This window comes from Rhipicephalus sanguineus, chromosome 3 (assembly GCF_013339695.2).
Source record: "Rhipicephalus sanguineus isolate Rsan-2018 chromosome 3, BIME_Rsan_1.4, whole genome shotgun sequence".
Classification (NCBI taxonomy): Eukaryota; Metazoa; Arthropoda; class Arachnida; order Ixodida; family Ixodidae; genus Rhipicephalus; species Rhipicephalus sanguineus.
Genome location: NC_051178.1, coordinates 25823404 through 25838126, shown reverse-complemented (window position 1 = coordinate 25838126; position 14723 = coordinate 25823404). Strand labels below are relative to the sequence as shown.

At 47.3% G+C, this 14723-nt stretch overlaps 1 protein-coding gene across 1 annotated transcript in view; it reads right to left on the bottom strand.

Moving 5' to 3' along the window:
* The window catches only part of LOC119386509 (putative glycerol kinase 5), a 177157-nt gene that overhangs the window by 44271 nt on the left and 118163 nt on the right, over window positions 1–14723 (bottom strand). The window contains exons 11-12 of the mRNA XM_037653776.2: window positions 10109–10235; window positions 2255–2359 (exon numbers count right to left, since the gene is read on the bottom strand). Of these exons, the coding sequence (XP_037509704.1) occupies window positions 2255–2359; window positions 10109–10235 (232 nt within the window). The remainder of the gene's footprint in view (window positions 1–2254; window positions 2360–10108; window positions 10236–14723) is intronic.

Genomic DNA, 14723 nt, shown 5'->3' with positions numbered 1-14723 from the left:
ACGTCATCCTTCCGTATGTAACTTGGTTTACGGGAGGAGCCCCGCAACAATGCTCGAAGCAATGCTACCCAGCGTCACCAAGGAAGGAAGCCTCGGCGACGACGTCTACCTATGGCGCGCCGAAGATGCGAGACAACTCGCCCGTCTGCGCATGAAATTCCAGCAAACGAGCGACAGCCGCCGTACAACCTTCGACGACACCACGTAGCAAACGAGTCCGACGATCGCGTTTGGGTCTGGACGCCATTACGCCGATGTGGACTCTGTGAGAAACTTCTTCGGCGATATTTCGCGCAATACAAGGTGCTTCGACACCTATTGTATGGTCGTGCCGGACAGCATTACGAACTCTCAGCGGCGCTGCGCACGACCTGAAGTCGTCCACGGCGTGTGCCTTCAGCCGTTTTATGAGCGTTAGCAAACCTGCGGACTTTAGTTTTTGCTTTCTTTAATATTGTCTCTTCCTTTTGTATGCATTTTGTTTTTCTTCGATCTTCTGCTTTAAACATTAGGACGATGCTTTTTCAGAGGAGGGCAATGCCACGCGAGCATTCTTTTTTTATATTTTCATGTACTGACCCGTTACACGTAACCACTGCCTTGCGCGCGCTGCGCGGGCACGTCGAACATTCCCGATTAATTTAGGCTGGAATCTTCGACGTCACATTTTCCGACGTTGTTGTAGGCCGTCACAAGAAGCTTGCGCGACTGAGCTACAAATTTCTCGTTTTGTATAAAAAAAATTAGCCTATATCTTTTTTCTTTCTCTCTCTCTGCACTCTTTTTCCCATCCTGCTTTCTCTCTTCACCCTCACATCCACACCCTCATTTCCCTTTCCAAGCCCCTCGCAATGCTAAACTATACAAGGTTATGCAATGCTCCGCTAGCGTGCCCGGATAGCCGAGTGTTTACGACGCTCGCCTTCGGATCGTGGGGACGCGGGTTCGAATCTCGCCTCGCCAAGAAATTCCTTTCACCAGGAATTTCTCTCTTTCTCTATCTTTTGTTTCTCGCTGTCCTCGTTTTCTCGCCCATCAGAATTATTGCATCTCACGCCGGACAAATTGGCGCACGTGTTGTGGGAAGCGAGGAAGAAGAGGAAGGCGATAGAGAAGAGGACGAAAGGAGCGCGTGCCGGTTCATGATGATGATAATTTTCTATCTACGACACACGGCAAACCTCGACCATAACAGATCTGCTGTAAAACTAAGTCTGCGTGAATCTGCAAACAATATCAGGCGTAGATAACTACGTCAGGACTCCATTCAGAACATGAGCAGCGAGAAGGCATTCGTAACTGATACGGAAGACCTATTGAGGTGTCCTTATCTGCTCCCTTTGTGGGCGACATGCGGGGGCCGTTCTTCGAAGACCTGCTTGTAAGCACTTCAACCTATGCAAACAATAGCACTCTGACAACTCACTTCCCATTTATTATAGGCTCATTGAAGAGCGCTGAAACACAACCGTATTCACACAACGCTAAAGCGTCATGACAGCAACTGCATCGGGTATTGTCGATTGAGCATAGCCAAACCTTTAGACAGTATTGTACACGCGAAGCGGTGCTTCGGAACGTCTAGAGAGATCCTGGTGTCCGTTCGAGCATATTTCCATTGTAAGGAAACCTACTGGTGTCCGTTTGCAGTTTGTGAACTTTCAAAGAGCACTGCGGACTAAAATTAGGCCAAAGTCACTGCTCGCTTCACAAACGGCAAAGCTCCTGCGGCCGCAAGCGACTGCCACGTTATTGCACACCGTGGGGCGACGCCACATACACTGAAAATGAGCACTGCTCGAATCGAGGCCTGCTCTTTTCCAGTACAGCAAAAGAAAAGCGCTGACCCGAGGCTAACGCCAACAATCAGTGAACTGATCGGCAGACACTGTAGATCAAATACCGCTTTCATGCAATGAGTGTTGAAATACATCTCTGTTTATATGTATTATGACCCTCAAAGCCATATAAAAAATTATGGCTCCTAATAACATATATTAGTTATTCCATGCCAAACGCCTTAGTCATAGCGCTCGACCAACTCAGATTCTGTTCTAAAAAATTGTGGGCAGCCATTTTAGTGTACTATTTGCCATTATATAGTATTCTTGCAGAAAAAAAAAAGATTGTCCATCCTTAGCAGCGATTTGAATGTTTCCGAGGCGGGTGAAACCTAGGTTCCGAGGCGGGTGAAACCTAGTGTACGATCATGGCTACTGTCCTTCTCTTGTAGAAGGCCGCACTCACTGCTCACCCATTTCCTGTGCCCAGTCGACGACGGTACCAGTGTCGAAGCTGCCGCCTTCGGCAAGGTACGTCACCTCGTCACGGATCTTCCAGCCAACGACGGGGTAGATGCCTGTGCAAGAAATTGCTCGTCACGTGGTGCGTGAAAGTCGTGCCCTGCAGCGTACCCCATTCACTGGGTTCCCGTCTGTGCCAGGTTCTCTTTGTAACGCCCTGGCTGTGAATGTCCCGCGAACAGATGGCCCCGTCCAATAAACCTCATTTCATAATTAACTTCATAATTATTTGGCGCCACATGTAATTGAGCATTGTAACCCGAGGAACAATGAAGTCTTCTGGCTGGAAGTAGTGCGATAACTAGAATCATCTTTTCAGACCCCCGTGAGTGTCGTTGTGCTACTTAGTATAAGGTCGCGAGTTCTACTCCTGGCCATGGAGGCCGCTTTTTTATGTAGGCGAAATGTCAGAATGCTGCAGTACTTTCTGGCGCAACTCAAAAAGTCCGTGTGGTCAGAATTAACCCGGAGTAAAAAAAACATGGTTGATCCCTCCGTCATAGGAATCGGAATAACACGAAAGTAAAGCGTGCCCCTACAGAAGTAACTGAATGTTTACTGCACATTGATATAAGAGAGTTTGCACAATTTATAGTGATGTGTGCCAGCTTGCACCGTTTAACGTGGATGTGCCCTCTTTGATGATTGGTGGTACATCTCCATCCCGACGACTAACGTCCCTGCTAAATGATTAAAGAAACCCTTGTGGTAGCTGTAGCAGTTAACGGTGAAAGCGTAATCAGAGAACTAGGTGTGATAGCCAGAAGAGCGTCGAATATTGGACGCAGAACTTGGTCGCCATCCCGCGGCATGTTAAAATGTGATTGAACACCACGGCCGGACTAGAGGGAAACGCAAAGCGCGTCGTGCCGCCCCGGTAGCCCGGCCGCGATTTTTCTAGGGGCGAGCGCGTGACCGAGGAACGCGGCGTTACAGCCAGGTGAGGCAGGCGCGCGTCGCAGAGCTATGAGCGAGGCCGACGGTTTTACGACGCTTGGCTAAGGTCGCCACCTCGCGGTGTGTTAAGGCATTGACAAAATTGAACTTCTATTGAAAACGGGCCGAACGGGAGGGACGTGTAACGCGTTGCAGGTGCTAATCGCGGAGGCCACAGTAATGACGAATTACTTTACTTTACCGCTCCCACAGGGCAACACCACCCCGCCGGCCGGGAGAGTGGTAGATATAAAAGGCGCGTTTGTAAAGCCCCTGGAGTTTGTGACCGTGGCGCAGTGCGTAGTGTGCCCGGCATCTGTTGTTACGGACCGAGCGGTCGTGGGTTCGATGCTCGTTGACGGAACTTTTTTTCTTTGTCATCTGATCATGTATATTTTTCGACGTCATTTCCGTGACGGAAATACGTCACTGAAGTCTTGGTGGACCCCGGCATAAAACACTTTCGTGTTAAAAACCAGGACACGCCTCATTAGCATATCACAGTTTTGTCACGTAAGACACGAAAGTTTTATTTTATCGCGCAGCTCATAAGTGCTCGTGCGTGTATTTCGCGCCGTTCACGTTGGCGTGACCCGGCGAACGATTGGCACAGGGGAGGATGAATGCCGGCACTGGGAACCACTGGCGGTACTCATGCAACGCCAAGCAGAACGTTCCCTTCCATCCAGATTTCAAGGCGCCGGTATGACGTCACAAGGGACGTTTCCCATCGGGTTACGCGGCTCTCCCGCACGTGATGGCGACCGGACGTTCCGTTATTGCGCTCTTCCGAACGCGTTCCCCACGAGTCACGCGTTTCCGCGTTCACGCTTTTTTTTCTTAACAGTGAGCGACCCCACCGGCCGGTGAAAATTATTCACTTGCTGCTAAACGAGCCATGGCCGTTCGCCGCAGACGCCAGAATCCTGCAGCGCTAAAGTTTCGCATCACAATCATCCGTGACTTCATTAGCGTGCATTTCGAGATATAGGTCTCAAAATGGGTAAGAAAACGTTTCGGCGTTCCAGTGAAAGCCGTGCGAAGCTTTTAGACGCACATTATGTAACTGTCAAATACAAGACCCGTTTTCACTGATACGTGAGTTGCGTAGCACAGACGATATTGCCACCAATCCCGAGCGGCCTTCTAGCAGTAAAGTGTCTGCCAAGTAGACAAGGTTTTACGGCTCCTCGGTTTCAATTCTATGATTACAGCATGCGCCGTAAAGTCGCCCAATAAACAGTTCAGTAGGACAGACTGCTCGGACGGCTAGATAGTCGTACATTTCAAAGTTCATATAACTAGTTAAATAGCAGAATCATCGGGCTAGTCGTACATTTCAAAGTTCATATAACTAGTTAAATAGCAGAATCATCAGGCTAATCCTATCCCGTAGTGCTGATGTGCACCCCGTCATGCAAGCTGTCAGCAAATAAGGTGGAGCTTACCAGGTAAAACAAGACTTCATACGATCTGTGCAAGTCTTACATGTGGGACGAGAACAAGCAGGCGGTAGAATGAGGGCTTACTTTGGCATGCGTTGTAAGGTTTAGAAAAATACATGTTAGTGCATGCGAGAGTAAACCCTCATTCTACTGCCCACATAACTGCTTGTTCTCGTCCAAGATGTAAGACGTGTTAACACCTTCAAAATGACGTCACACTTACAAGCACTGGAATACATTGATATGCTATAAACGCTGGCAAAAGAAGAAAAAGAGAGGTACGAAACAGTGATAAGAAATCATTGTTTCATCAGCTAGTCACGTGCTTTTTATTTAACCGTGTTCACTGCGGCATTGAAATTAACGTATAGTTTTAAGAGGGTTAAAGGCGTTGGTACGTGATATTCAAGACTGGACCTACCGCAATTTGTGCGTGTACGCGGCACAGGCATTAGTCTGCGACGCATACTACAGATGCGTAGCGAATGTTTTGTATTTTTAGGGAGTTGATGTTTTATGTTTGTTTGATTACGTTCATCATATCAAACCTAGTTTTACCTGCACTAGTTCAAACATCATCGAATGTTCATATTGCCACAAACAGTAGACTGGCGAAAGAGATAAGCCTGTTAGTATTAGATTAAACGGGCATCGCGGTAACACGGCGAAGAAATTACCGAGGCAGTGGCACAGCACTTTCATGCGCTTGGCAGGCCACAACCTCGAAGCTCTCAAGCTTTACATACTTCAGTCAAACTTCCGGTCCCCGAGAGACAGAAAATATAGTGAGTCTGGCCTGATTCCCAAGTTTAATACGCGCCAGCTGGCAGGTATAAACGTTTCAAAGGGGGCTCTTGAATCCATCCGGTATAGTACATACACTAGCCGTGCTTATTACCATAAAATTATCATTGTCAGGCGAATCGGCATATAACTGTCAGGCATCCATAATTCAGCGGAACGCCAACGTCCCGTTTTACCTTCCGACACGAATAACAGGGCGGCTAGAAGCTTCAATGCGATAGTGTCACAGTGCACGCCCTGCGTCAAAATGAGGAACTCATTTATTTCTGGATAACCTTCGTTAATCGGGTTTAGTGCCGTGATTACTTCGTCAATTCGAGTTGATGAACACATTTAACCCTATCGGTACCTGCCCTAGAATGTAAATTTGTTCGTTGAATCGGGAAGCTCGTAAAATCCGGTTTTGTTAGATCGAGTTTAAACTGTAGTCACTTACCTTCGCAACTCTACTGCCGTGCGTTTCTTCCTTTGCGATACGCCAATGTCATATGCTACATTTACATAAGACCCCAACTGTTATTACTTTTATTTATAAGTACTGCCAATCCCAAAGGGATCATAGCAGGAGGGCATTTACGGTAGTTGAATACAAAATAACGCAAATTGTGATAGAATGGCAACAACAAATAAATAAAAAGAAAGTGCAGCACAAGAGCGATTAGTATCATGTGAATATAAACAAAATGGGCTCGCATAGTGAAATGAAACCCTAGTGAAGGGGAAAAGAAGAAAAGAAAAATATCATGAGACCAAGGTGTAAGCATTTTTACACAGTGGTGCTTCAGCGCCAGGCGACAAATGCATACTGTGGGACTTCAAGTGTGCGAAAAGAAAAATAAGAGCAAAAAAATGCATTGGGAACAAACAGGTGACAGGTGTAGTTTCATACATCAATAGGAGGGGGAAAAACAACATAACCATCTAACAAGGTTCAAGGTTCGCTTTCAAGTGCAGTTAAGAACTGTGTTCGTGATGTGCTTTCTATGATATGTAGAGGAAGGTTACTCCATTCCCTTATGGTCAATAGAATTCAGTAATACGTTCTGGCGGGCTAGTTGGTTCATTGCTGTTAGTCGTTCTTAAACTGCGCGAAATGACCGTGACACAAGCAAGAAAATACAGAGAACACCACGAGCGCAGACCACGAGCGCGCTCGTGGTGTTCTCGGTGTTCTCTTGCTTGTGGCCTGGTCATTACGCGCTGTTTAAGAACCTCTAACGGTCAATGGAAAAAATGAATTTTCGAAACAGGCTTATGGAAGGCGTATTCAGTGAACATCTTTGTATGGTTATGTCTGGTAGGGCGTGTTTGTAAGCTTGTTATGAAGTTAGTGGCATCAATATTTACTTTTTTATGTATAAGTAAGTACATAAATTTCGGTCTAGCTATTTTGGCTCGGCGCTGAGGTGTATCTATACCAGCAGTTTCCTTTAACACCGTAGGTGATTCATGTGGCCCACACTTGTTAAAAATGAACCTGACTGCCTTTCTTTGTATGCCTTCAAGTCTAGCGATGTCTTGTTTAGTAAAAGGAAACCATGCGATGTTTGCATACTCCAGTATCGGTCTGACAAATGCATTATAAGCCAACAGTTTGGTACCTATGGCGGCTAATCGAAGGTGGCGTGGGATGAAGAAGAGTCGTTTGAGCGCGGTCGCTGTTATGTGGCTTACATGACTACTCCATCTAAGGTGCTCAGTTATAGCTAATCCCAGGTACTTATGTTCAGTAATGGGGCTTGATTCCGTGTTCTTAATTTTATACGGGAATAACTATTTATTCTTTTTTCTCAATATTATGAGTAGGGTTGATTTTTTCGCATTTAATGTCATTTGCCAGTCGGAACACCATTTCGTTACTGTTTGTAAAGCGCAGTCAAGGGCTAGATGATCTTCATGCGTGCTGATTACATTATAGATAATGCAGTCGTCTGCAGAAAATCTCACGTTGACATGTATATTGGCAGGTAGGTCGTTGATGAAGATTAAAGAAAGAACCGGAGCCGAAACACAACCCTGTGGAACACCGGATATCACTTCGGCAGTATCAGACGACTGGCCGTCAATTTCGAAAAACTGTAAACGCTCTCTAGAGTAATCAGTTACCCAATTAATTATGGAGCCGTTACCTATCGTTAGCTTAAGCTTATAAATTAGTTTTTGATGAGTCACTAGGTCGAATGCCTTTGGAAAATATCGTAGTATAAGGTCAACTAGTTTTCTGGAATCGATGCGCAGAGGCAGGTCGTGAACAAGTTCCAAAAGTTGTGTCACCGTAAATATTTCACGGCGAAAGCCATGTTGGAACGGCGTTAGGATGGATTCAGCGTCAAGGAACGATGCTGTGTGTTTAAGAATAATATGTTCAAATATTTTAGACGCTGCGCACGTTCTTGAGATAGGCTTGAAATTGCTGCATCGTGCCTGTTTCCTGATTTGTGTAGAGGAGTGATTCGAGCGGACATCAATTCTTTTGGAATCGTACCAGTTGATAACGACTTGTCAAAGATTAAACATATATACTTTGCGACCCATTCTGCGTATCTCTTCAGAAATGCGTTAGGCATATTATCAGGCCCAGAGCCTTTCTTGGAATCCAAATTAAGCAGAAGATTAAGGACACCGGGCTCAGTGACTGTAATAGGTTCTATATACTTCTTAGCACATGCATCCATATCAGGTATATGAAATCAAGGCTTCGGCGGATGCCCGTCTGGTCGGGGAGAATCATTGAATAAAAAGACGAAGACGCCAACCACAAGAGAATAAAAATAAAAAATTGTACTAAGACGTTTCGGCACCCAGAATGGGAGCCTTGTTCACAATCTGTGAACAAGGCTCCCGTTCTGGGTGCCGAAACGTCTTGTTACATTTTTAACTGTTACTCTCTTGTGGTCGGCGTCTTCGTGTTTTTATTCATATCAGGTACACTGCCATTATCGTGTGTGAAGACAGATTGAAATTAAGAGCGTTCACAGTAGCTAGGCTTTCGCTCGGGGAAGCTGTTTTTTCATCGGATGACTTAGGGTTGAGGTAGTTCCAGAATTTTGTAGGTGATGTTTTTATGAAGTTATTCAGTTCCTGAGTAAACAAGTTTTCTCTTACGGCCTTTAAAGTTACTGTCAGACTAATCATGACATCGTCAAGCTTGTTTTTTGTTGACGTAGTAAATTGCTTCTTAAGTTATTTTCTTAGTCGCTTCACTTTTCGTTTTGCCTGAAAGGCATGACGCGTTATCCATGGGTTGTGTTTCTTTATATTATTGCGATAGCAATTATATGGGCAGTCTCGGCTGGATTTTGCCGTCGCCGCCGTCATGCTGCGTATATTTATAAGTATGTATATATATTTATATAAAAGTCCAAAAGAAAAATAATTTCGAAAAAAAGCGTCCGAAGCGCGGAATCGAACCAGCGCCTTCTCGATTCGCAGCGCGTAGCTCTAACCACTATGCCACAAAGCGCAGATCGTCCAGGTGGCTAACGGCGAGCGTTATATACACACCCTTTACCGCAGTACCCAGAGACGGCAGGCGCTTATAAGCGTTTCTTCATTACCAGCGAGATGGCGCTAGGAGCGCAACGGGCGCACTTAAAGGCGTCGGCCAGCTCGCCCCGCTCCTGCGAACGCCGTTTCTCTTCGCGCTACATGGCATGGTCGCGTTCGTGCGCTTATCCGAGGAAAGAAGGGGGCGGGCGGGGGTGGAGCGGGGGGTTGTCTGTCTTGTGCTTTCCCCGCGATGTCCGCGCTGAAGTCACAGAGCGTACGAAGGTCACTTCGCTCGCTGCAGCGGCCGCGTTTGCGAAAGGAGCGCGCTGTTCAAACAGAAATAAGTAACAACTGTGACTGAACTTCAATTGATGGCGCAAATGGTAAGACAGGAACGTAGAAAACACGTAAGACACGGACAAGCGCACTTATGTGTCTTCTACGTTCCTGTCTTAACATTTGTGTCATCAAGTGAAGTTCAGCTATGCACCAACTAGACCGACAGCAAACGTTATTAAACAACTGTGACAGTTAGTTCGCGCTCGTCCTGTGTGTACCTGTTTATTGGTTTCATGCGTCCTGCTTTATGTGTGAGCAGTGCGCTTCAAGTGTCGAGCTGTGATGCATGATAGTTCGCGCTCGTCCTGTGTGTGTGTGTGTGTGTTTTGTTTTTTTTTTTTTTGCTTTTAAGGGTACGAACTTCTGAATGCAATGTGAGACAATACCTTTGAACATATGTCATAATGTTTTAATATCGCTTGACGCCTGGCAGGAAATTACGTTGAAGGAGGATAGTTCGTGTGCAAGGTGGTCGATAATGCTAGTATCGTCAGCATTGTGAAAGTCGGGAGAGGATTTCAGCACCGATTTGGAGCCTATGTTATTCACTTGTATACTACACATCACCATCTTGTGGTCGGATATTCCGTCTGTTACCTCTATTTTTATTTCTTCCGGGGAAAAGCGACTTCTCAAGAAAATCAGGTCTAGTATGTTCCCATGGAGGGTAATACTTTACGTTACGGTCGCGAAGTTTTTAGAGCCAAGTAGCCCGAGGATACTTGAATGCTGCTCATGCTGTGCGACATAATCAACGAGGTCAACGGAACTGCGGCAGCAGTGCTTCCTCACCGACGGTGGACGCGTGCGGCTGGTCCGCCGTGTTGGCGTTGAAGAAGGTGCCCGTGCCCATGGTGCACTTGACGTCTCCTGCCATGAAGCAGCACTCGCCGAACGCCGATGCCTGCTGGTCACCCGCCTACGTCGAACAGCAAGCGGAACACAAGGGGGCATGACCGAATGCAGCGCGTAGTCCGATCCAAAAAGAACAACTAGAAAACTTCATATCGTAACCATAGTCACCCACTTATGTGAGACAAAGCCTTCTCCACTAACAGCTGGTTGCATTTTTAAAGGGCCCCCCCACCAGGTCTGAGCATTTCGAGCTGACAAAAGCAATGTATACACTGGGCGCTCATGATCACGACTGCCAAGATTTGCAACGCTAGGCGTATAGTGTACTAGAACAATTTCCTAGTGACGCGTCCGGGAAGGACCGCGCGTGCCCGTTTGTGTAGACGCCACCAGGTGCCGCCACTGCGCCTTTTTCTAGTAGACCGGCCGCTGTCTCCCGGTGCGTTTGACGTTGTCCGTGTTTGTAGGCGTTCCTTATGCAACGGATTCTTTTATTACAGAAGAAAAAGACTGTATTTACTGTAGTATAGTGTAAAGAAAGTTTCTGAAAACCACGTCAACACACTAGTATCGACAACGTCGTCTGCTAGCGTAAAGGCTGCAGGCCGGCGCATTCATTGCATCATATTTAGGGCTGTGCAGCCCTAAATTCAGTTGAGAGTCAGCGCTTGTCCTGTGTACTTCTTCTGTTCCTTGTCCCTTTTTGTGAGCGCTGCACAGCCCTAAATATGAATCAATATTAACTCGCTCAATTTTCTCTTCTAAGGATTCATTGCAGTTCGGGACATCGCCTCAGCAGTATGTGTTCGCAATTTTTATCATACATTGCACAAGCCCAGCATGTACGGACCTGTTTTTCTTCTATGGCGCAATATCTATCACATTTAAATCGCGTGCTGGTCACAAACTACATAAAAGTGCACAGCAACGTCTGCGCTGCGTTCCTATGCCAGAAGGCGTACAAATAAATAAAGGCCTCGACAGACACACATTGATTGTGATAAAATTTTTGTACTTTGTTATCGGTTACGGAACCGCATCTAAACAAAATTATTCCGGCGTTCTCTTACACCATTTCACGGCGTACAACGATACTCTCTTTTTCTTTTTAGCGTCGTACATAGAAGCGTCTGAGAAAAAAAGAAAACAAAAACAAGTACTCCGCCGTTTTTTTTCACAAGTGCTACCACGTTGAAAGTATAGGCCTCGACAGCTGGTATGGTGGCTCTGCGGCGCTAGGACAGTCAGCGCCGCGAGTAGCGGCCGCGCGCGTGATCCCGTCGCGGCATGCTGCGAACGCCGCTCTGTGGGAGCAGAGCAATGGTATTGCGGAACGAGCAGCGCTCGTGATTGTGTCGATTCCGCGGAACTGAATACGTAGAAAGTTATTTAAAATAAAAGCAGTCTTCTTCGCGGCAGTGATCTTTACGCCGCTAACCATGTTTGCGGCGTCAGGGAGCAAACTGTGTCAGCAAAGGGACCCTTCGAAGTCAGTTGCAAGTGTGTGAAGAGCGTCGACTAGGACGTCCGCCTTCAGGTCATCAAAGTTTTATCAAGGTCTTCTAATATTTACATTAAATTAAAGGCATTTTGACGAAGATGCGCCTCCATCCGGCAACATCGCCAACGCTCGGCACGCTCGGCTCGTGCTTTTTCTTCCCTCATCCATTACGCGAAGAGCTACATTTGACTTTTCCATCCATTCTCGCTATTCAGCAGGGCTTCTTGCTATTAATCAGTCTGCGTGTGTTAGTTGATGTTTGGGCTAAGCAAGAGAAAAAACGTTCGTTCCTCTCACTTTTTTTTTTACGCTGACTCGTTCCCTTCGGACTTTTCGATGATTTCTGCACATTTTCCCAGCCGCCTATAGACCCAATTGCACATTGTGGGAGCAAGGTGCAGATGCAAGGGTGGACGCTGAAGATGGTGTAAGCAAGCTCGTCGCCGCCTTGTATATGTTTGTCAACAAGTGCGAGCACACATCCTGCACAGACCTGTCATGCGCGTGGCTCTGGCCATCGCCGCGTCCCCTTCTAGATACGAGGATGTTTAACGCTTCGTCGCAGGGTCACGCTGTCACCTATCCCATAGCACGAAGGAAAACGTGTCGGAACACACAGGCAGAATGCAGGGCTTTCGAGCTTCTCTCATCATTGCGCAAGAAGTGGGCACTGCATGTGCGGTTTCGGTGCTTCACGAGCTGCCTAAGACCTCCATCGGGGCTAAAAAGAAGGCATACTTAATCACCACAACGAGCAAATATGCGCAGTAATAGCAAGGAAAGCATTAAAAAATTAAGAGCGTCTGTTTATCTCGCACGTCGCACCGCCCTTATCCGACGCTGTCATCGCTCGTTCTCGTGAGCCTTCCATAGAAATCCATATAATTTTATTTCTGGCAGCTTAACGACAGTGTTTCTGTAGCTGTTGCGACAGCGATACACGCCACAATACATAGTTACACACCTGTTTCACCGCGAATTAGCTTCGTCCTTTCGAGTTGCTATGGTTCCGCCCGTAGGCACCCGCTCTCAGCCGCGACTGACTAGAAACGCGCCGCGCCGCGGGCGGCGCCACTTGTTCAGTCAAAACTGCAGCGCACTAGGCCCATAGCGTCGCACTACAGACGAACGAAGTAAGCAGTCGCAAAGCGCGTCCGAACCGGCCCCAACCAGCCCGAACCGGCTCGGCGACTAGAAAAAGGCGCAGCAACGCCACCAGTGGCGTTTACTGGCGTTTGCTTCAACCGGCTTATTGTCCCTCCCTCGAGGACGCGCCACTAGGAGAATATTCTAGTACACTATAGCTACGCGCCGCGGAAGGGGGCGAATTTTCCAAATGAACGCCACTTGCCCTTCATCTCGCGGGCGCACACCCCTAGATGGAGGGGACAACGTACAACAAGGAATATGCTTGCGTAGTTATCTGTGCTCTGACATCGCTCACAGCAGCCCGTGACACCGCGAGAATTATTCGAGGCGACATGCGTAATTTGTGTAATATGTTGCTTGAGTAGAAAGTTAAAAGAAATAATAAAACACGCAAACGCAATGTGTGCGTATTCATATGTATTTCTTTTTACTTCGAATCGCAGCGAGATGCGAGACTAGCCTGCCTCCGCTTCGCAGGCGTTCGTGTTCTTGCAGTTGCTGCGTCGTGCAGGCGCCAATCGTGACAACGCTTGGCGCGTTTTTAGTGCATCGTCCCCGACAGCAGTTCCAGCAGTGCGACGTGGTGTGTCGCGGCAAGGATCCGTGATCCGTGCCAGCCTCTACAACGCACGCACTGAAGGATCCATCCCGCAGAAACAGGCAGTACACTACAGAGAACGCCGAAACAACACAACACAGCTCGGGCGGCTCGGGCACGTCATGCACACGCGACCTTGCGTGCGCATGACGTGTCGATGCGTCTGCGTCATGTGATCCTCCGGCTCCAATAGCGAAGAGGGCGGGGAAAGAATGTGGCTTGCAAATGCTGCACGGGTCGCGTGGCAAGGGTTTCAAGCTTCCCTCCTCGCGTCATGATTTCGCGCCGCTTCAAAACATTGGTTTTCTCAGCTCGTAATGAATCAACTCGAAAAATTCTTGTGGTGCAACGCTCTTCATTGGGCAAGCAACAACTACCAGTGCCTAAGCAGAATTTCTTATGTGGCCTGGTGAGGGGCCCTTAAGTGCGTAACACTTTAGGGGCCCGGCTTGTCCTCCATTCATAGACCTCATGTGGCGTGATCACGCTCAAAATCAAGTGGCCATTACAGGCCTAAAACAAGGCTAGCAATGATCAAAACGGGGTTCAAATAAACGATCAAGATTTAAAATAAAACATTATCAGAAATAACCAACAATTAATCGCCATAATTAACTTAATAGCTAAAACACTTCGGCAACATGGGGCTGACACCCGCGCCACGCAAGAGAGGGCGCCAAGCACCTCGCCAAGCTCTCGATTGCTCCTCCCACCGACGCTTCTCCGGCGCCGGTGTTACGAACTCCTGCGACAGATCATTCATTGACAGACTAACAGTGTATAGAAGGGGAATCGCTGGGAGCCCGTGCTACGAAGTTCCTCAGTTTACACAGTCATGGAGCTGCATTTTTTTAGTATTTAAAAAAGTTCAGTATGAATATGAGTGGGAGAAAAATGATTTCAATAAATGTATTTCTCCACGCGTACGTTTACCCGCTTTCAAAGAAAGCCTCCACGGATGCTTTTCTGCAGAAATGAGCGGTACGCATTAGCGCGTCTGCGATTAGATCGGAGGAAGTATTAGACACAAAAGTTTCACGCGTAGGTGCGTCGATTAACGAATGATTTGATGTATCACCGTATGACCATACTGGATTTTCATATTTGGTATGCGTGGGCATGAGATACAAGCCGCCATGGCTACAGCTGTACGTTGGCGCACCGTGAATACGCCATAAAATTGAGGAAACTCTGTGGACAAAATGAAGGGCTATAACCATAATGGCCGCGTCGCCTTTCCGAGAGGCTATCATTAGAAACGCAGAGATGACACAGTACGTGCACCCTGCACGTTAAATGAAGCA